At 41.8% G+C, this 23,229-nt stretch overlaps 1 protein-coding gene across 20 annotated transcripts in view; it reads right to left on the reverse strand.

Annotated features, from left to right (window-relative positions):
* LRRFIP1 (LRR binding FLII interacting protein 1) overlaps nt 1-23,229 on the reverse strand; it is a 197,281-nt gene that overhangs the window by 75,354 nt on the left and 98,698 nt on the right. For all 20 annotated transcript variants that reach the window (XM_038748978.1, XM_038748980.1, XM_038748979.1 and 17 more), the window contains exon 2: nt 8,060-8,146. In XM_038748978.1, the coding sequence (XP_038604906.1) occupies nt 8,060-8,146 (87 nt within the window). The remainder of the gene's footprint in view (nt 1-8,059; nt 8,147-23,229) is intronic.

Genomic DNA, 23,229 nt, shown 5'->3' on the forward strand with positions numbered 1-23,229 from the left:
TCCTAGCTCCTGCCAGATCCACACAGAAAGGAAGTGGGCTTTCAGGACTGTTAAAATGCTGGGGGGCTGTGACTGTCTATAAACAAGACTATTGCCTGGAAACAAAGCAGGACTTGCTTCTATGAGGGCATGTGGAGAAATTATGTTCTTTGACCACAGACCAAAGCTGGTTTCCTGGTGAAGACTCCAACTGGTACAGTGGCTCACTGGACAAAGGCACAGAAAGGATGTGGGCACAGCAGGATCTCCCCCTCTAGACTGTAAACCCATTACAGGCAGGGAGTGTGTCTGCTAATTCTGTTGCATTGTATTCTCCCATGTGCTTAGTACAGTGCTCTGCATATAGTAAGTGCTCAAGAACTACCACTGATTGATTGTTGCTGCTGAGAGAGCTCTGGGAGTTACTCTTCTGGGAGCTGCCAGCACTGTTAGCTGCTATTTCTTGAGCTTTTACCGAGTGCAGAGCACTATGCTACGTGCTGGGGAGATTACAACAGAATTGGAAGACCTGTGCCTCACCTACAAGGAGCTTAAGAGTCCACAGCCACAAACTGCGCCTATATGCTAACCATTTCACAAAACAGGATGTTAGCTTTAAGGGGACTGGGTGAGAGAGTGTGGATGACTCAGTAAAAACCATTAATACTAAGGAGAATCACTGTGGCCTAGTGGATAAAGTATGGGCCTGGAAGTCAGGAAGACATGGGTTCAAATCCCAGGTCCACCACTTATCTGCTGTATGACCTTGGGCAAGTCACTTCACTTCCCAGAACCTCAGTTATCTCATCGGCAAAATGGGGATTAAGACTGTGAGCCCCATGTGGCACACAGACTGTGCGCAACCTGATTAGCTTTTATCTACCCTAGCACTTAGAACAGTGCCTACCACATAGTAAGGGCTTACCAAATACCATTGGGAAAAAAAAAAAAAAGAAAAACCAACTCAAGCGTAAGTTCTACTAATATAGTGAATTTCACTCGGTGTCTTCTTCAGGTTGTCTGAATGCATGTAAAAGTGTGTGGGTGTGTGTATGTGTATATAGAGTCTCTGGAGAGGCAAGGAGACTGAAAACGCGCCCTTCCAAATGCCATATTTAGCTATTTAGTTTATTTACTTTGGATTGTTGAAGCTGTAATTTATTTTTATAAATCTCTTGGCATTTTATGCATCTGCCTGCTCGTATTGGGACTGCTAGCTCTGTATGGGGCAGGTATCATGTTCAATTTCTTTATCTTCTGATATGCACCATGGGCCACCACAGTGAAACTCACTTAATAAATAACTTAACTGCACCTCCCTGAACAAAGGCTAGTCCTGACTAACTGCTGGTCCTGACTGGCCTGAACTGATCTACAGTTCCAGAGCCTGTGGGGCCTAGTCAGGCAGGCAAAAAAAAAAATCAAAAAAACAAAACAGAAAGAAAGCCACGCTCATTCAAATTTTACCCTAGGTTTGAATATATACAATAGGAGCTACAAGACTCAGCTGCACACTGGAACATTCAAAATACTCAAATACACTGTGTGGGCATGGTAATGGCACTTGGAAGTGAACTCTAGCCCTCTGATTCCTCAGTTGGAGGCTGAGATGAGAATGGGCCTATATCTGAATTGGTAGCCTTTGTGAAGACTTTGCACTCCTCTAGAGAACAAGGGTGAAAGAACTGTGGAGAAAATTGTGAAGTTCAGTCCCACCCAGCCAGGACAAAATCACTGACACTAATAATTAGCCTCCTTGGAAAAACTCGAGCCAAAAAAACATGTTCCATCTCCAAATGTGAATGGAGAATGACTACCCAAATCGTCACATCAGATGAGATTTCTTTCCACTCCAGGCGATGGTATGTCCCATCGAGAACCACAGAAGAGCCTCAGTCCTGAGAGATACCAAGAATTGGAGCAGTAGAGGGACATGCTTCAATTCAAGAATTAGCGTGGCCTAGTGAATGAAGCATGGGCCTAGGAGTCAGAAGGACCTGGGTTCTAATCCCAGCTCTGCTGTATGATGCTGGACAAGTCACTTCACCGGGCCTCAGGTGAAGTGGATTATGGGTGGGTTCCACAGCCTCAGTCTTTGCCGCTTTTAAGACTTCTTCCCTGTCTCTGGGGATATGTGGTGTTTTGGTCTCTGGCCATGCTGCTCTCTTTTAACGAGGCCATCAACCCCTTCCATCTGAATCAACTGGGCCCAGAAAGGTAGCAGGGACCCTGAAGCAGTAGTTTCTGCAATGTTGCCTGAAGCTGAGGTGGGGAAAGAGAGGGAGGGAGCAAACTCTAGAGCTCATACCCGTGGCTGGGAGGTCAGGCACAATGGTCTAGTAGACCATATTTGCATATATGAGCTTGACTTATCAAAGTATAATAATAATTATGGTATTAGGCCTCTGCTATGGGCTAAGTACTGGGGTATATACAAGATACTCTGGAAATACAACTCAATCAGTGGTACTTATTGAGTGTTTAATGCTATACTAAGCACTTGGGATAGTAAAATAGAAAACAAACATTGCCCTGCCCTCAGAGAGCTTCCAGCCTAATGGAGACTACTTAAGGCACTTATTAAACCCTCATTCTAGGCCAACTTTCTCTTTGCACTCTGTACCTGAGCAAGAAAAAAGTTGGCAGGTAAGAGTGTCATGCCATCCACCATCACTAAAATCAACTTTTTGATGCAATTCTCTGTCCTGAGACTTCAGAATTGAGGCTTGTCAATTGTTTCAATCAATGGTATTTCTTGAGTGCTTATTATGTGCAGAGCACTGTACTAAATGCTTGGGAGAGTACACTATAACAGAATTAGCAGACATGCTTCCTGTCCATAATGATTTTCCTGAGGGAGTTCACCATTCATCTCTCTGTGCCAAGCGGTGAAGTAGATATAAAGATGACCGGAAACAGTTCATCTACCTGGAGCTCACAGACTTGGAGGAGGGAGAGCAAGTATCCTATCCCCATTTTATAGGTGAGGACACTGAGATCCAGAGAGGTCTTTACCAAGGTCATTTGGCAGGCTCCTGGCAAAGCTGGGACAAGAAACAGGATATCCTGATTCCCAGCCTCACGCTTTTTCCAATCAATCAATGAAATGTATTGAGCACTTACTGTGTGCAGAGCATAATAATAATAATAATAATGATACTGTTGGTATTTGTTAAGCGCTTACTATGTGCCAAGCACAGTTCTAAGTGCTGGGATAGATAGAAGGTAATCAGGTGGGGCTCACAGTCTTAATCCCCATTTTACTGATGAGGGAACTGAGGTGAAGATAAGTTAAGTGACTTGCCCAAAGATGACAGGTGAAGGAGCCGGGATTAGAACCCATGACCTCTGACTCCCAAGCCTGAGCTCTTACCATTAAGCCACACCACTTCTCTATTGTACTAAGTAAGCATCTGGGAAAATACAACACAGTTGGTAGGGGCGATTCCGGCAGACAAGGAGTTTACAGTCTAGACTAGGACAAGCTGCCTCCGTATGTGGCTTAGTGGATAGAGCCTGGACATCAGAATGACCTGGGTTCTAATCCCAGCTCCACCACTTGTCTGCTGGGTGACTTTGGGCAAGTTGCTTTGCTTCTCTGGGCCTCAGTTCCCTCATCTGTAAAATGGGGATTAAGAGTGTGAGCCTCATATGGGACAGGGACTGTGTCCAACCTGATTAACTTGTATCTAGCCCAGTGTTTAGAATAGTGCTTGGCACATAGTAAGCACTTACTAAGTACCATAATTATTATTATTATTATTAAAATAAAAACAAACTCTTGCCAGTAGCTGTCACTCCTCTAAGCAATCCTTGTTTTCCCTTTACAGTTTAACAGACCATCACGTTCTAAGTAGGGTTTGCTAGAAGTGGGTCATTATAGGAGTTCCAACCCCATCTTCCCTTTAAACTGATGTCTTCCCATCCGTTACTAATCTACCAAGTTGGATCTGAACAGGCCACATGACCTGCCAAATCTAAATCCAAACAAGAAAAACAAGGCCTCTAGCCAAAAATGATTAAACCAATCAAATGCCTGTGGGTACTCTCTTTCATTCATTTATTCCTTTATTTTCTCTTTCAAAATTAGGGAAGGTTTAGTTGGAAAAGGAAGAAAGTGTTTTTACAGTATTTGATAGCATTCTTTTTCAGCCTCAGTTTAAGGAGATGAGAAGATATTACTAATAAAAACCAGTCTTCAAAAGTGTGTCTGTGTCACATTAATCTTGCAATTTCAATGCTCTGTTGTGACATGAAAAGTGGTTTAGACAAGAACATTGTTCCCACATAAATTTTGCTTCTAGAAGCTACATAAACTGTTCAGATAATTAAAGTCTGGGGCAAGACGGCCAACTTGTGCTTCCCAAGCGCTTAGTACAGTGCTCTGCACACAGTAAGCGCTCAATAATATGATTGAATGAATGAATACCTTTTTTTTTTTCATGCTCAGCCTTCTTGGATCTACAGCATGCTTGAGCTACCATCCCATCTCCCTGCTCCTATTCCTGTCCAAACTAGACTGGATTGCATATCAGCTGCCTTCACCTCCCATCTTCTTGACCCACCACAATTAGGTTTTCACCCCCTTCACTACACTGAGACCTTGTTTCCACAAGGTGATCAACATACCCTCGTAGCCAAGTACAACAAGCTCTACTCAGACCAAATCCTCTTGGCCCCTTTTAACAATGTTTATCATTCCCTATTCCCAGAAATGCTAGCTCAGCTGTTCTCTTCCTACCTCTCTGCCCATTCCTTGTCAGTCACAGGTGCTGGCTCTTCTTTCACCTTTCATCCCTTAACCACGTTTGTCCCAAAAGGCTCTGTCCTGGTCCCTTACTTTTCTTCACTTACTCACTTTTGTTCATCTTGCCCTAGCTCATCTCTTCGAATGGCTTCGGCTTCCACTTGCACTTATGTATTCATATTTGACAAACCACTCAATTTTATTTACTCTGATTCCACTACTTATTTATTCTGATTCTATGACTGTTTTACTTTTATAGTGTAAGCTTCTCACGGGCAGGGAACGTGGCCTTGGCTTCTATTTTGCGTCCCAAAATAGCACATTACAGTGCACTCGATAGGTGCTCAGTAAATATCACTACTATTTCTCCAAGTGTCCAAAATCTTTCTTGTCCCATCTCTTTACTATTACAGAATCTCCCTTTTCCTCTTATTCCCCATAGCATCTCCACATGGATATCTGCACCTTAAACTTAAAAGGTCCAAAACCGAACACGTTGAGAAACAGCGTGGCCCAATGGATAGAGGCATGCGCCTGGGAGTCAGAAGGACCTGGGTTCTAATCCCACCTCTGTCACTTGCCTGTTGTATGACCTTGGGCAAATCACTTCTCTGTACCTCAGTTCCTCACCTGTAAAATGTGAATTAAGACTGTGAGTCCCATATGGGACAGGGACTGTGTCCAACCTGATTAATTTGTAACTACCCCAGCACTTAGTATAGTGCCTGGTACAGACTAAGTGCTTAAATACCATAAACAAACACCTGATTTTCCTTCCTAAACTTACTCCTCTTCCTAACTACCCCCATCTGTTTTAACACCACCCTTCTCATTTTACACTCATTTTCTTGGGGAGCTCATTCACTTAGGCTTTAGCTGCTCCCTAATTGACCTATTTAGCCCAGGTCCCTCACCAACTATATCAATCTCATATTTGCTCTTGCCCCCCAGGCATCTCCTTTTAGAGATGTCTTCAAACTCACCATGTCTAAGATGAACGTCACCTTCCCTCTGAAACCCATTCCTGTTAAATCTTCCATCTCTGCCAAAGACATCACTGTCCTCTATGCCCAGAAGTCTACAAACTAGGGGAAATCATTCTTGACTCCTCCCGGTCTTTTAGCTCTCAGATTTAATCAACTGCTAAATTGTGCCGGTTCTTCCTCCATGCTATTTCCCATATTCACTACATCAATCTTCACACTGGTTGCCTTGCCTCAAACTTCTCTATGCTCCAGCCTATACTACACCTTCCTGCCTCAACCTTCTCAATCACTTACTCTAGACTATAAACTCGTTGATGGGCAGGGACTGTGTCTGTTTACTGTCATATTGTACTCTTCCAATTGCTTAGTACAGTGTTCTGCACACAGTAAGTACTCAATAAATATGACTGAATTGAATCAATGGTATTTTATTCTTTACTGTGTGTAGAGTACTCTAAGCACTTGGGAGAGTACAATACAGTTGGTAGACACAATTCTTGTCCATAAGGACCTTACAATCTAGTGGAAGAGCTTTTTAGTACATGCTCCTTTGGTATCCCAAAACCCCCCATGTCCTTCCACCTCAGGCAGAAACTTTCAAACACAAAGTTCAGGAGTGGGAAGCTGACCCTCACTGCCTGATCTCATGCCAAAGGACACAGACTAGTGGCCATTCAGCTACATGCAGCAACCCCTCCCCATCTTGGCCTTCTTTTAGAACAAAACACTCCAGCTGCTCTGGACCAGGCACTGTAAACTGCAGTCCTGGAACTCACCATGACCTCCTCTACCTCATCCTCTGCTCCCAACATCCCTCTTTTCTTTCTCACCACCTCCCAGAACCGTCCATTCCCAAATCACACCGTTACCTTCAACCTTTACTTCTTCCTAGTCCATTTCCCAGCTCCTCCTTACAGTCACTATAACCTGGTTGACTAGAAACAATACCACTGACTGATAGATAGGAAATAATACCATCCTCCCTGTTCCTGAGGCCTGCAAAACTGATGTCATCATTGGGAAGGGAGTGTGTCTACTTACTGCGTCTTCCCAAGTGCTTAGTACAGTGATTTACACACAGTAAGTGCTCATTAAATACAAATGAATGATTCCTCATTATTAATTCTTTGATTTCTCACTATCTTACAACCCTTATGTTCAATATCACTAAATCTTACTAGTTTTCGCCACAATTTCTCTCTGTCCCGCTTCTTCCTTCCCACATCAGTGCCCATTATCCTGGCTCAAGGTTTCATCTCCTGAATCGATTAATCATATTTATTGAGCACTTACTGTGTGTAAATCACTGTACTAAGCACTTGGGGGAGTACAATACAGCAACAAACAGAAACATTCCCTGCCCATAAGCAGCTCAGAGTCTACAGGACAGTGTACTTCCTCATAAATGGAAGTGAAATCAAAGTTAGTTACCCAGAAGTACTGACTTAGCTCGGAAAATATTTTCAGTTTCCAAGAGTCGGCAGTTTACAGTACCAATCAGTTGTTAATCTCCTAGAGGAGGAATAATGGGCATCATTTTCCTCCCTATTAATTGCTGCAGCAAATGAACACTTGCTATCTAGCAGTCATTGTCTTCCTATTTGTTTACTACAGACCCTTCTAATGCCATTTGGAAAATCCAATCATGAGGCACTAAGGCCCAAACAGGACATTTGCACAGCATAAATTCACTGCCAACTATGCAAGACCTTTGGCTCTCCTCGAGGATACAAAAATACACAGCAACCAGAGCTTTAACAGGTCATTTTCACACACTAGCATCCATTTTTACGGAGTCCTTTCTTCAGCAGCTGCTCAATCTCTGACATGGGCACCGCTCTGGTCACTGAGGCCTCAAGTGTCACCATTAGCTAGTGTAAATTAACAGGGACATTAAAGTGGCCAGCATCTCTGGGCAACAAGCTCTTGCCAACTCTATGTGCTGACTGGTCTGAGTCACCTTTATTTGGAAGTGGTCGCTAATGGGGCCTTCAAGTTGAAAATTAGAGCACAAGGATTCATTCTGTGCTTGGGATCTTCAACTATGGGGGCTTAGCCTGTCTTTCGAAGCACTGAATGATTTGTAGGTCTGAAAAATGGGTTACTGTTTAGTTGCTCAACTGAATTTCCAGTTGAGATCCAGACAGGGGAGGACAACAGTAATTCAGAGGTCAGGAGGTCAGGCAATCAAAAATAATTTAGCCACAAGCATCCTAATATTAAAAAGGGAAAATAAACATTAGGCACTAATATGAAGAAACACAATATGTAAATTAGTTAACAGTGAACATCAACATTAAAAATCATTAAACATTAAAAAAAAAACACCCATAAAAAACTCTGTTACCTCCTTCTGCTGCCTTTCCAGTTCCTTCATCCGAATTTCCCGAGCCTCAGCTCGAGCTGCTCGCTTTGCTGCAAGCCTGGCTTCTGCCTGAAATTACAATAAAAATACAATTATTTTAATAAGCAGTTGCCTTGAAGGGTGTGGCTAACTGCAACAAATCATTCAATCATTCATATTTATTGAGTGCTTACTGTGTGCAGAGAACTGTTCTAAGCACTTGGGAAGTACAAAATCAGCAACATCCTGAAATCAATTTCCTTTACAAAACTGTACATAATCATTTCCTAAAAATGTTAGGTACCATTCAAATCGCCGGCTTTCTGAGTGTACCAGACTGTCTTGTATAGTCCAGAAAAATCTATAGATGACTGATATCAACCCCTGTATTAGGTCTGTCGGTAAATCCTGTTGGTGGTTCTTCCACATTTCGAGAATCTACTCCTTCCTCTCTATCCAAATGGCTAGCACATTTGTTCAGGCACTTATCATGCCCTATCTTGACTTGGCTTCCTTCGGTCTTCTTGCTGATCCAGTCCACCCTTCACTCTCCTGCCGGGATCATCTTTCTGTAACATCATTCGTACATATCTTCCAAATTCTCAAAAGCCTCTAATAGTAGTCCATTCCTACCCACATCAAGCAGAAGCCCCTGACCATGGGCTTTAAGGCACTCAATCAGCTCTGTACCTCCTCCCGCTTATCTGAATTGTTGAACGCCAAATCTGTGCAGAGTTTGGAGGAGTACAGTAGAGGTGGAAATCTGAACTGTACTTTCCAAGAGCTTAGAACAGTGCTCCACACACAGTAAGCACTCAAATACGATGGAATGAAAGAACTCACATTTCTCATACATTGTTTCTCTCAAGCTAACCTGCTCACTGTGCTCTGCATCTGTCTCTCTCCTTCTAGATTGTAAGTTCATTGTAGGCAGGGAATGTGTCTGTCATATTGTACTCTCCCAAGCACTTAGTACAGTGCTCTGCACACAGTAAGCACTCAAATATGACTGGCAGCCGACAACAGGCTCAGATGCTCTCCCTCACTCTGTTATTCCCATTTTCTAAATCCTTCTGAGGTCACATCTCCAGGAGATCTTTTCCAATTACTTTCTTTTCTTCCCACCTTCTATCTCCCAACTGTCATTTCAGTACTTCCATGCCACTTTATGTTGGGTATTAATGCCACTCCCGACCATTTTACCTACCGTAATCCTCGATTACTTCTTCCTCTCTGTAATTTATTTTAGCATCTATCTCTTCAGCTAGATTATAAAGTACCTTGTGAGCAGGGCCCATGGATTTTTACCTCCACTGTACTCTCCCAAGCACTGCACAGAGTTGGCATTCAATAAACACGAGTAATTGATTATCAAAAACTAGTCTATAAACCACGTTCCGCTGTGCTACTCCACCTCTGTAGAACCAAATATGTTCCCTAGCAACTCGGTGTCCAATGGTACCCTCAGATGCATCTAAGCAATATAATGTCCAAATATGGAAAACTATGCACAGATAGTCAAAAAAGTGGAAAACCAAATAAAGGCAAAAATGTTTTTTTTTTGGGGGGGGGGAGGGGAAGGGAGGAGACAACAGATGGCAACAATGAGGCAATGAGAAGGAGTAGAGTAGCCTACTGAAAAGAGTGTGGGTCTGGGAGTCAAAGTCAGTCAGTTGTACTTATTGAGCGCTTACTGTGTGCAAAGCACTGTACTAGGTACTTGGGAGAGTACAATATAATAGACAAATTCCCTGTCTATAACAACACACTCTAATCCTGGTTCTGTCATTTGCCTTTTGTGTGACCCTGGGCAAGTCACTTAACTTCTCTGGGCCTCTGTTTTCTCATCTGCAAACAGGGAATCAATACCTCTTCTCCCTCCTCTTTAGATCATCAGTCCCATGTGGGAAAGCAACTGCCTATCAGCTAATTAACCTGTATCTAATCCGGTGCTTAGAACAGTGTGACACAAAGTAAGCACTTAAATACCATAATAACAGTATCAACTTTCGCACCAAAGGTCTATAAAGCAGACTATGTCCAACCTTTTCTATGGCTATAAAACTTCAGCACATTTAGCTTTTTAAGCAGTATCATCAGTCTAACCTACAAGCGCCCCCCGCCACCACACACAGAGTTACTATAACTCATTTCATCGGCAATTGAGTAATGATCACTGCAACCAGTTTTATTGGGCAGTATATCAGAGCAGGATCAATGAGAGCAGGATTCAAGGAACTACTGCATGGTGAATTGAAATGGGGCACATCCAGGCAGGGAGGGCAAAGCAAATATTTTAAAGAGGACAGAAAATTTTCAAACAACGTGGCGTATATTTGGAATACAGCAGACCTGCTAGCCTGGTCCCCAACAATCACAAGTGAAGAACTACCTGAAATCAATCCATTTATTGCCTACTCTTTGCAGATTATTCTATGAAGTACTCAGGAGAAATGCACTAAAGTGAATTGCCAACAGGAGGAAGAAGAATAAGTGGCTGCACACATGAATAAATGCTTAAGTATTTAGGTGTGTAAGCTATGGGAGGTTGTGAGTCCAGTCAGTGGTTAAGCTGGAGTGGAAGTGCTGAGGTGGCAGTTGACTGTCTTGTAATCTGGGGAGGAGTTTCAGGGAGGGAGGGCCAGGAGGACCCAAAGGCTACAAGTGGCAGGGGGTAGGCCAATCCCTGCATCATCCTAGGATGGAATGGAGAGCCAGTCCCATGGAAACTCTTGAAACCATATTTGCCCGAACAGATAACAACACTAATGATGATTTATAAAGCATTTACTATGTGCCAAACATTGGGGTGAATAAAAGAAAGTCATATGGGACAGAGTCTCTGAGAACAGTTACTTTGATCCCTCTTTCAGCTCCATAAATTAAAATACTACTGATGATACTGATTAAGTGTTTTCTATGTGCCAATTCCTATGCTCTGCACTGGGGTAGATACAAGCTAATCAAGTTGGAAAGAGTAGCTGTTTCATATGGGGCTCCCAGTCTAAGAGGGAGGGAGAGAAAACAGATATTTTATATTCATTTTCAGTTGAGGAAACTGTGGCAGAGCAGTAAAAGTAACTTATACAAGATCAAGTGGTAATGGTGGAACTGGGACCGGACAGGAACGGGGTTCCATGATTCTCTGCCTCACGCTCTTTCCACTAGGCCATACTGCCTCCCAATCTTGACAACAGTACCATTACCTCTGAGTGCCCAGGGCTGTTTGATAAGGTATGCTTGGACAGGTGCACCCCACAGTGTACTGTGATACGTTCCTCAAAGAAACGAAATGAATCATGAATGAAGATCGGGGGAGGGCATGGTTTTTTCCACAGATTTACATGTTATAAATTGGGATCCGATCCATTACTTTGGGAAACAATGTTACGTTAAGCATTAATGAGATAATGCTTAAGCTTTGCTCAAGTAATTCACAGCACAACACTGTAGCATTGACTAAGTGAGGAAATGTATAATTTTTGGATGAAGCAGCAAAAGTACAAGCATGTTCTGCTGACTTTTTTCTCCCCAATTTAGTGAAGAATGTGTCCAATTCAGGCCTTTTTCTTGTCTTCATAAAGTACCTGGTAGCAGGCTACCTCTTTTGGAACACTTTTTCACACCTCTGAACACCTTTCAAACATTTTTCACACCTCCATCTGGCTCTTCTTCAATCATTTTGTAAATTAATCTGCTTTCTTTAAAACACACGATAAGAGCTTAATAAACTATATTACTACAACTGCTATTATGATTTGAGACTACTTAATCCTAAAATTTTAGCTGGTGGTTGAGAAACCATACCTTCTTTATGGGTTTAGGTATTTTGCAATGTTAAATGGAACTGAAAGTGTTAGACAAAAAGGGTTGTATCCCCAGGTTGTATGTACCATAGGGTGGCACTGTGGTCTAGTGGACAGAGCACAGACCTGGGAGTCAGAAGGACCTGGGTTCTAATCCTGGCTCTGCCACTAGTCTGCTGTTTGACCTTGGGCAAATCACCTCACTTTTCTGTGCCTCAGTTACTTCATCTGTAAAATGGGGATTAAGACTGTGAGAGCTATGTAGGACAGGGACCTTAATGTGATTAGCTTGTACCTACCCCAGCTCTTAGTACAGTGTCTGACACATAGTAAGCACTTAAATTCCATAAAAAATATTCGAGTTCAGGTATCAAATTTTAATACAGTGCTCTCCACACAGAATGTTAAATAAATATCACTGAATGAAACACCAATGGCTGCATTTCTGGGTTATATGTACCATGGAGTTGCTATAACCCAGGGTATGTCTGCATTTGGTTAAAAAAAAAAAAAACACCACTCCCTAAAAGGTTCAGTAATGTGTGTTTATTATTACTCAAGTAAAACAAAACAGAGTAAAAGATTATGCAAGAAACTGGTTTTAAATCTGCCTGAGGTTTACTCTCATTCACATGCTTGATCTTTGGGGCCCAACCAAGTATAGAAATAATACACCACTATCCAAAAATAATCTCTGACACTAGGGATCATCAAGGTTCTTTAATATGCTCAGTAGAAACACCTTCACTTGGATACTTTAGTTTTAAAAACAAAGGCATCCTGTAAAAGAAGCAGTGTGGCTCAGTGGAAATAAAATGGGCCTGGAAGTCAAAGGACCTAGGTTCTAATTCTGCCACTTGACTGCTATGTAACCTTGGGCAAGTCACTTCTCTGTGACAGTTTCCTAACCTGTAATATGGGGATCCAATACATGTTTTCCTTCTTACTTCAACTGTGAGCCCAACATGGTCCAGGGACTGTGTCTGACCCGGTAGTGCTTAGTACAGTGGCACATAAAAAACATTTACATGTACCACAATGATCGTTACTATTATAGATAGAACACACAGTTCTACTGTATCGCAGTTGCCATGTTTTGACAAGAATGCACTCAGTAAACGAGGGAATGTGCTCCCAAAAATATGTGAGCTAGTTTTTAAATGATGCTCCGTGGTGTCGGAGGAAATTGCTGTGGGCATCTGTGCAATATCAGAACAGTAAGTACTAAAGCACCAGTTTATAAGAACCCAACTCTACATTACAAGAGAACTGGGTGTATCCTATTAAATAGTGGACAAAAAGCAGTGGTTAAGTGTGCTTTATTTTAAGTAAACTCTTAGAAGGAGAAATCAAACTCAGGTATGTGAACAAACAACATCCTTTTCCCAAATGTGCACCTCAATTCTTCCTGATCCAATAGCTCTCATTTCTTTTTCTTACTCCTGTACTAACACTGCACTTGTATTTGCACCCTTTATTCACTCCTCCCTTAGCCCCACAGAACTTATGCATATATCCATGATATTTATATTAATGTCTGTCTCTTTGCCTAGACTACAGGCTCGTTGTGGGCAAGCAACATGTCTACCATTTCTGTTATACTGTACTCTCCCAACTGCTTAGTGCAGTGCCCTGCACAGAGTAAGCACTCAATAAATATGACTCACAGTGGTGGTAAGGAGTAATGGGTTGGGAGGGAGGAGAGGCAATATTTTTTAAAAATCTAAAACAGTAATTAGAACTGGCCCCAAAGTAAGCATATAAAAACGGCCACATATTTCAGAGTTTTGCTGGCCAGTAACCTAGAGGCAAAGGAGAAGCTTTCAGCCATTCTGCAGGATGACTCAAAAGGGAATGGTGGGGAGTGTCCCAACCGAGACTCTGGGAGTCTCTCTTACAGAATGTGCTTTCTCAAGCACATAGGAAAATGTTCCCAGAGAGACAACAAGTTGCCCGGCTACTGCTTTAACTCCAGGAAACATTTTTCTGTTAACTATGTTCCTTTCCCAACAGTCTTTCAAAAACTATCAAGTGCTTCCCTCTCGAAAGGTAACCATAATTTTAAATCTAGCAACTATACTACCAATGTTTGTCAAATAGTTTTTCTGATAAATGCTAAAACGCCTGTATCATCATTCAGTGGGGAAAAAAAGTCGCAATAAATCAAGTATGTTTATTATTGATAAGTTAGAACCCATCACACACACTACCTTTTCTAAAACCCCTAGCCAGCTTAGCTTTATACAAGCTGCTCAAAATATTTTCCAGTCATTAATGAGAAAGCCCGCTGTTGGGTACGGACCGTCTCTATATGTTGCCAAGTTCTACTTCCCAAGTGCTTAGTACAGTGCACTGCACACAGTAAGCGCTCAATAAATACGATTGAATGAATGAATGAAAGCCATTAGGTCACTTTGTTCGTCTCCAAGCAGTGGGCAGGATAAATTATTAGCTACAGGAGGTTGGAGAAGGGGCATCAGCTACCCTTAGAAAATGGCACAAAATGTGACAAATATCAAGCAATTCAGCACTGGGATTGACCCCATGCTCACAACCATCTTAGACCTGAGGACATCCTGCTTTTGACTAGTATCGTTGAGTGGCCAAGGCAACCAGGAGATATGGAACCCAGGATTAGTGCAGTAGGCTGTGGCTGAAGCTAGACAGGATCCAGGATCAGCAGGAGAAGCAGCTATTTCTACATAGAGCACACACTCTTTTGGAAAGCATCTGGGAAGCAACACAGCAAGGAAAAAGCCACAGGACTGCCTTCCAAATAATACGCTTTCCTCCCACACCAGCTTTAATAGCCTTAAGGCTCCCCCATCTCTTCACTGGTATGACTATGAGACCCTCATGGATAGAGCACGGGCCTGGGAGTCAGAAGGATCTGGGTTCTAACCTGGCTCCACCATTTCTCTTCTGTGTGACATTGGGCAAATCACTTCACTATTCCTCAGTTACCTCATCTGTAAGATGGGGATTGACTCTGAGCCTGATGAGGGGCAGGGACTGTGTCCAACCTGATTTGCTTGCTTAGTACAGTGCCTGGCACACAGTAAGTGCTTAAAAATACCACTATTATTAACTAATTATTATTAAGGAGTTGTACTAATTTCTCTCTCCACTGGAGTCTTTCCCTATCCTTTGCATTACTCCTCTCCCAAACATGCTTGAACAGTAAGAATGGGGGGTTGTGATGTGTGTGTGGGGAGGTGTCTCATCTCATTCTTCCAGTTCTTTGATAAATTTTCCACACCTACAAAGGATAGGTGCATAATATAGAGAGAGTCTGAATGAGATCTAATTAGATCTCCGGATCTTCCAAATTAGAAGCAGAATGGTGTAGTGGATACAGCACGGACCTGGGAGCCAGAAGGTCACAGGTTTTTATTTACAATGGCATTTATAAAGCACTTATTATGTGCAAAGCACTGTTCTAAGCATTGGGGATGTTACAAGGTGATCAGGTTGTCCCATGTGGGGCTCACAGTCGTAATCCCCATTTTGCAGATGAAGTAACTGAGGCACAGAGATGTTAAGTGACTTGCCCAAAGTCACACTGCTGGGAAGTGGCAGAGCTGGGATTTGAACCCATGATCTCTGACTCCAAAGCCCATGCTCTTTCCACTGAGCCATGCTGCTTCTCTATGCCACTTGTCTGCTGTGTGACCTTGGGCAAGTCACTTCACTGTGCCTCAGTTACCTCATCTGTAAACTGGGACAGGAACTGTGCCCAACCCTATTTGCTTGTATCCACCCCAGCACTTAGTACAGTGCCTGGTACATAGTAAGCACTTAAATCATCATTATCATCATTATTATTATTATTATTATCATCTAAGAGGGAAATACCCTAACACCAGAGGGAAATACAGTAAATACACTAAAACCAATAGCCAAAATAAAGGAAGAGAGAAGGAAATGAATGACTCCCTCAAAAAAGTAGGTGGGTCAGAAGATTGTCAGTTTCTAGGGAAAAATCAAATGGAAGAAAAAAAAGTCAATCAATGGTATTTATTGGGCACTTACTATGTGCAGAGAACTGTATTAAGTGCTTGGGAGAGTACAACAGAGTTAATAGGCACATTCCCTGCCAACAAAAATGAAATAAAGCCATTTCCCCAGCTAGAGGTGGCACGACTATACCATGACTGTTTTGAAAGCAAGTCTCAAGAAACAGATAGGAAATGATTCCTAGGTGGAGGGGGAGTGGAAAATTAACTGCTCACATTGGCAACTTGAATCCCAAACTAGATTATTATGGCTTCAACGAGGTCAGCGACTAATCCAAAGAAAGAGCTGAGTGCATAAGGGCAAGAGAGATAACAGGAAATTACATAATGAAGCAGGGAATCTAATTACTTAAAAAAAATGAACACAGCTGCTTCATTTTTATAACTTCCAAAACAGAATACTCTGTCCAAGTTTCATTTTCATCTGTTAATGAATACTGAATGTCCTGGAACAGCATTCCAACACTGAGGGGAGCACTGCAAAAACAAACACTTGAAAGATGACTCAATTATCTAAAATACATAGGTTTAGAACTAGTTCATACACCCAACTGAATTTTGGGGATAATGAAGTTCACGCAGTCAGACTAGATTTAGCCCTACTGCTCCTGTACACAGATCTTGGGCTCACTCATGATCAGCCATCTGATCCACTCAATTATGGAATGCCTGTGTGCAAAGCACTGCACAACGCTCAGACAGTGCTCAGCACCCAGGAAGCACTTAATACTATTACTACTATTACTTAGGAGAGTATAATGCAATAGAGTTGGTAGACATGATCCCTGTACTCAGGCATCTCAGATGAAGGGCAAGGACTAACCTTCAGTAACCCCTTCATTCCTGCAAACCCAGCTTCAGGCAGTCATGCTATTGGGCTAAATTTACCCCCGCTCTTCCTTTGATAATAGATCTGCATGAACCTCCGAGGTAGAGCAGCCAGCTACAACCCAGGGTGACCTGACAGCCAGGGCCAATCCCTTTATAACCGTCTTTATTAGCTGAGCTCCACAAGACCAGTCCATGGTTTCTCGTGAATGTCGGATGTTGACACTGGGTGTGTATGGTGGAAATTCAAGATGGTGGCTCAGAAAATTGCAGGATACACCTGGGAGCTCACCAGCAGTCAAGGTCATTGCAAAGGGCAGCTGCTGCCTATAAGCAGATGACAGACCTCACATCGACTATAGACTGTAAGCTCATTGTGGGCAGGGAATGTGTGTATGTGTCTGTATTCTCTCAAGTGCTAAGTACTGTGTTCAGCGCTCAATAAATACGAATGAATAAGGATTCCCATTTAAGCTTTGGTCTTTGCCGTTACTTGGATGTCCCACGGACACCTCAAACTTAACATGCCCAAAACAGACCTCATCTTCCCCGACTTTTCCATCACTGTAGACACCACCACCAGCCTCCCCCATCTCACAAGCCCCTAACCTCAGCATTATCCTCAACTCATCTCTCAGTCAACCCACACATTGAGTCTGTCACCAAATCCTGTTGGTTCTACCTTCACAATATCTCTAAAATCTACCCCTTCCTCTCCATCCCAACTGCTACCACACTGATCCAAGCTCTTATTTCCCACCTTGACTACTTCGTCAGCCTCTTTTCTGACTTCCCTCCTCTAGTCTCTCCACTTTCCAGTCTCTATTTCACTCTGCTACTCAGATCATTTTCCTAAAAAGAACACTTGGTCCACATCACTCCACTCAAAAACCTCCAATGGCTCTCCATCCACCTTCACATCCAACGCCTCACCATCACCTGTAAGGCTCTCAATCAGCTTGCTCCCTCCTACCACTTCAGCCCAACCCACAGACTTCTCTCTCTAGCATCAAACTATACACTGTACTTCAGTCTACCCTGTCTCACTGATGACTCCTTATCCACATCCTCCCTCTGACTTGGAACTCACTTTCCCATCATTTGTGACAGACCATCTCCCTCCTACTTTCAAAGCCCTATTAAAAGTCACACCTCCTCTATTAGGCTTTCCCTTATTAAATCTTTATTTCTCACTTTCACCTTCCTTTCTACAATGACTATGCACTTACTGGGATCGATACCTATTATTATTAATAATGATGCTGTTTTTTATATGCTAACTCTGTGTCAAGCACTGTTCTAAGTGATATGATAGATACAAGTTGAACCCTAGCCCACATGGAATTCACAGTCTAAGTTGGGTTGGGGGGGGAGAACAGACAGTGGATCTCCATTTTAATAAATAATAATAACTGACGCATTTGTTAAGCGCTATGTGCCAGGCACTGTACTCTGGGGTAGATATGAGCAAATCAGGTTGGACACAGTCCCTGTCCCATATGGGACTCTATCTCAATCCCCATTTTACATATGAGGTAGGCTCAGAGATGTTACTGACTTGTTGAGCGTCATATAGCAGACAAGTGGTGAAGCTGGGATTAGAACCCAGGTCCTCTGAGTCCCAGGCCTGTACTCTTCCACTTGGCCATGTTGCTCTTCTGAATGTGAACTTATATATTTCAAAATTCACTCCATTCCAGCCCCACAGCACTTAATTACATATTGCTACACTCTCCCATTCCCTCTTCAGTAATTTATTTTAAACGTATGTCGTCCTCTGGACTGTGAGTTTCTTGTGGTCAGGGTACGTTTCTTGCACTGTACTCTCCCAAACACTTAATACCATGCTCTGCATACAATAAGCACTTAATGAATACCACTGAATGACTGATTACAAAGTGGCATGTACATTAAGAAAGACTACTGAGGCTTGAACTCTATACAAAAGAGAGTCTTGGAAAAATTGAGAGAAGAGCCACAACTACGTTAAACAGGCTAAAAGATAAGATATTAACCAAAGGCTAGAGAAGCTGGAACAAAAATAAAGTAAGGGTACACAACAGTCAGCTTACAAGATGGGTTATCAACCACAGATTGCTGACTATACATACTCAACTACAAAGGGGATCAAAGAAGAGGAGAAATGCTAATGTAGCTTGAGGAATTTAAGTTAAATACGGTGGTTAAATACTGGAAAGAATTACCAATGGTGGTTGTTGAAACTCCTTTTCTGGTCATCTTTAAAAGAGTTAAAGAGTTAAATTCTAAGCTGTCTAAAATAGTTTCAGGAAAAAATCTGCCTGAAGGTAGCAGGGGGATAAATCTAATTGCTTCATCTGGGTAAAGTCCAAGCTCTATGATGTTATAACTAGACCATCTCACACACACACACACACACACACACACACACACTAATTAGGTTGAAAAAGCAATGAAAAGAAATATTTTGAATGTTAGCCCCTTCTTCATATTGTGTAGCCAATTATAGGATTTCCACACCCCTTGGATGGTATCTCAAGACAGTCTAGTTATTATAATGAATTCTTTGAAACTTCAGCTGAAAATTCCTTATGAAGCAAATATTTGCTGAATCAGCACTTGGAGCTTGATAGATTATAGGTTCCATGAGGGGAGGGAAAATGGAGGATTTCCAAACCCTGGACAAGATTATACACTTATAAAGGACTAAAATTCAACTTCCTTCTTACAAAGCACAGAAGATCGTCACTAGCTATCATCCTAGAGCTGGTCACTATCTCTGTTTTACCTTTGAGCTCTAAATACTGAAATTCTGTCACAGCTTTATTCATCTTGTTGCTCAACATTAATTTATCTGATTAAAAAGCCAACCAGAAGAAAACAGTATCTACAGTACAGCAATGGGAGTGCAGTACATAATTAAATGCTAAGTAATTATATTCAATTTATAATGTTTTTCCCCCATAAAATGAAGTGTTATACTCAGATATCTTCCCACATACATCAGGTAAAAAAAATGCATTTTTACTGTCTCTTTTGGCAAATAAGTATGTTTTCCTCTCTTGATGCTTAGAGAAAATCAGTCATGTTTATTAAGTGCTTACTGTGTGGGAAGCATTGTACTAAGCATTTGGGAGAGCACACTATCACAGAGTTGGTAGACATGTTTCCTGCCCACAACAAGCTTGTAGTTTAGAGGGAGAGACAGACATTAATACAAATAATGGATATGTACATAAGTGCTGAGGGAGGGGTGAATAAAGGGTGCAAATCCAAGTGCAAGGGCAATGCAGAACGTATTTGGGGGGAAGAGGAAATGAGGGGCATGTCGGGGAAGGCCTCTTGGAGGGCATGTTCCTTCAATAAAGCTTTGAAGAAGGGGAGTGACTATCTGTTGGAAAGAAAGAGGGAGGGCGTTCTAGGCCTGAGGCAGGACGTAGGTGACAGGTCGGTGGCAAGGTTCATGAAACTGAGGTACAGTGAGAAGGCTGGCTTTAGAGCAGTGTAGTGTGTAATACGGGTTGTAGAAGGAAATCAGGGACATAAGGTAGGAAGGGGCAAGGTGATTGAGTGCATTAAAGCTGATGGTAAGGAGTTCCTGTTTGATGTGGAGGTGGATAGGCAACAACTGGAGGTTCTAAAGGAGTGGGGAAACACTGACTGAACATTTTTGTAGAAAAATGATTTAGTGGAGCTGGGCTGCGAGGGCAGGGAGGAAGAGATAATGTCACTGAATGAATCAAAGGAATGATTCTCAGGGATATTTTTAGTAGTCCCCCAAAAAGTGATTTCACAGGAACAGAATCACATAGAAAAACCATTACTAATGTCAGAAAATACACTTCATGGCAACCACCTTACTACGCTGAAAGGGTCACAAAACCCTTCAAAATCAAAATGAAACATTTAAGAAGCTGAAACGAGATTGTTTGAACTAAATCAAGAACCTAGAGCAAGTGCCTGGGAGTCCGAAGGAACTGGATTCCAATCCTGGCTCTACCACTTGTCTGCTGTTTGACTTTGGGCAAGTCACTTTACCTCTCTGTGCCTCAGTTACCTTACCTGTAAAATGGGGATTAAGACTATGAATCCCATATGGAACATGGACTGTGCCCAACCCTGATTATCTTGTATCTTATCCAGTGCTTAGGAGAGTGCCTGGCACTTAAATATCATAAAAAAAAATGCACGAATGAAAACTTTCTGGAATTGCATACCAGTTCACTGTAACAGCTTCGAAGTTATCATGTTATCCAATGAGTAAAAATGTGCTAATATATTCAAAATTTTTGTTAAAACCATATGTAGGATGAAATTCTCATTTAGTCTTACCTTTAGCCTGACCTATTGTCCAGACAAAAGGATAATTCTGCTCTGAACTTTGTCAGTCCAGAATCATTCCCTCATACAGAATATATTGATTAACCAAGACTTGAGTGTTTTTAAGCCTCTTCTGTGAAAGATGATGAGGATTGTTATTTTAAGATGGAATAAGCGCTAGTTGTGAGACAAGAGGCCTTAAAAATATTTCAAAATTTCTCAATTCTTCTCTCGATAACTAGGACATTTTCTAAACTGCATTAATGCTTACTCCTTTCTCAAATTTTACAAGACGAAGTTAGCATTGGGCAGACTTGGAATGCACATTTGAGGAAAAGCACTTCCTCAAGAAACTGAGTAGTTCAACATTAAGACCCACACATTTAACTTAAGTGATGGAATTCAAGGGACCAACTATGATCTCACAGCCACATCTATTGCATATAAGACACAAGTTGTTTAGCCAGCAACCCAGCGTAACCCTCCACCTTGGACTGTGAGCCCCATGTCGGACCTCATTACCCTGTATCTACCCCAATGCTTAGTATGGTGGTTGGCCCACAGTAAGCACTTAAACACCACAATTTTTATTACAGTTATCATTTAGAAGAGACTCCCCTAGGGAGAGATCTTAGCCCCAGAGCTAACTTTCAGGGACTCCTCAGATTTCTGCGGTGGGGGGGGTGGGGTTGGATGGTGAAAAAGCACCACTTCAACTCAAGAGCACCTCAACTCCACACTACTACTAGACACTTGAAACTGGATCAACACCCAGCTTGGGTCCTGGCAATTACACTGTACTCTCACTACACTCACCTACAGTCCTCTCACCCAACACCTCACTTCCCCACAGCTCCTAGATGACAGTAGCTGCACCCCCTTAGCCAATCCCTCAAGATACATTTAAAATATTCCTTTATATTAACGTCTGTCTCCCCACCTAAACAGGGCAGGGAATGTGTCTACCAACTCTATAAAAATGAATTCTCCCAAGTGCTTAGTATAGTTCTCTGCACACAATAAGCACTCAAAAATACAACTGATTGGCTGAAATACGACTAACTGATAGTGTGCTGGAATTGTAGCAGATACCTCTGCGTTAAGAGCTGGAGCCGGACATGGAACTTCCTGGGCATTCCTATTTGGGGACAACAAATCAATTATCTGACTGATTTCTAACTAATTTACCGAAGCCTTTAAAGTTCTATTTTCTGTCATTACTTCTGTTTTTGAAACAAAAACAGTTATTTGGATGACTCTGAAGGATGGAGATGAAAAAAATTAAGTTGCACTTTATTCAACTTATGACACTTTATGATAATGTCCCCATACTGGATGGACAAAGAAGAAAATATAAATTTGGGGGGAAATTGCAAAACAAAGCTTGGCTACGGGAAAGGAGAGTATCAGATGACCAGAAGTTATATGCTCAAGTTCAAAAACATGATTGAATTGGGTTGAGGGATGTGTCCACCAATTCTGCTGTATCGTATTCTCCTCAACTCTTCGTATAATGCTTTGCAACCAGTAAGTGCTCAATAAATACTATTGACTGATCAATCTGTGTAAGGGAAACAACTTAAATGAGATAGCTATAGATGACAGCTCAAAAGAAGAAAGAAAAGACAAAAAAGTCATAAATAAAAATGGCATTTATTAAGCACTTACACTGTGTTAAGCACTGGGATAGATACAAGGTCAGTCGATTGAACAGTCTGAATAGAAATGATTAAAACAGAGTGAAGAGGTCAATTTAGATATTCTTTCTAGGATATTCAAATATAAGGGACTAGCATATAAAATTTCAACATGCTTAGAATAGAAAGGTATAGAAAATTTGTCTGCAGGGTCTGGAATGAAAAAAAATCACTGGAAAACGAATGAAATTTTGTCCTGTACTCATGTAATTACTGTGTTTTATCGTGTTTTGAAAACTATTTTCAATACCAACAATTAACTCTCTGAAAAAAAGTCAAATATTAAATCCCAATCCCCCAAATCTCACTCAAAAATTTAATAATAAATTCAAAGCTCTGCAACTACAACAGCAACACTGAAATTTCATCATATTACTGTAGCTTGATGGGACTTAGGCTGATGAATCCTTCTCAAAAGGAAAATTGAAAATACACAGGGAAAGCTTTTACTCAGAAATTAAATGATTCCCAATGTGTCATAAGAGAACAAAGTTACAATTGGGACATTTTGGGAAGCTGAACAGCTG

This window comes from Tachyglossus aculeatus, chromosome 7 (assembly GCF_015852505.1).
Source record: "Tachyglossus aculeatus isolate mTacAcu1 chromosome 7, mTacAcu1.pri, whole genome shotgun sequence".
Taxonomy (NCBI): Eukaryota; Metazoa; Chordata; class Mammalia; order Monotremata; family Tachyglossidae; genus Tachyglossus; species Tachyglossus aculeatus.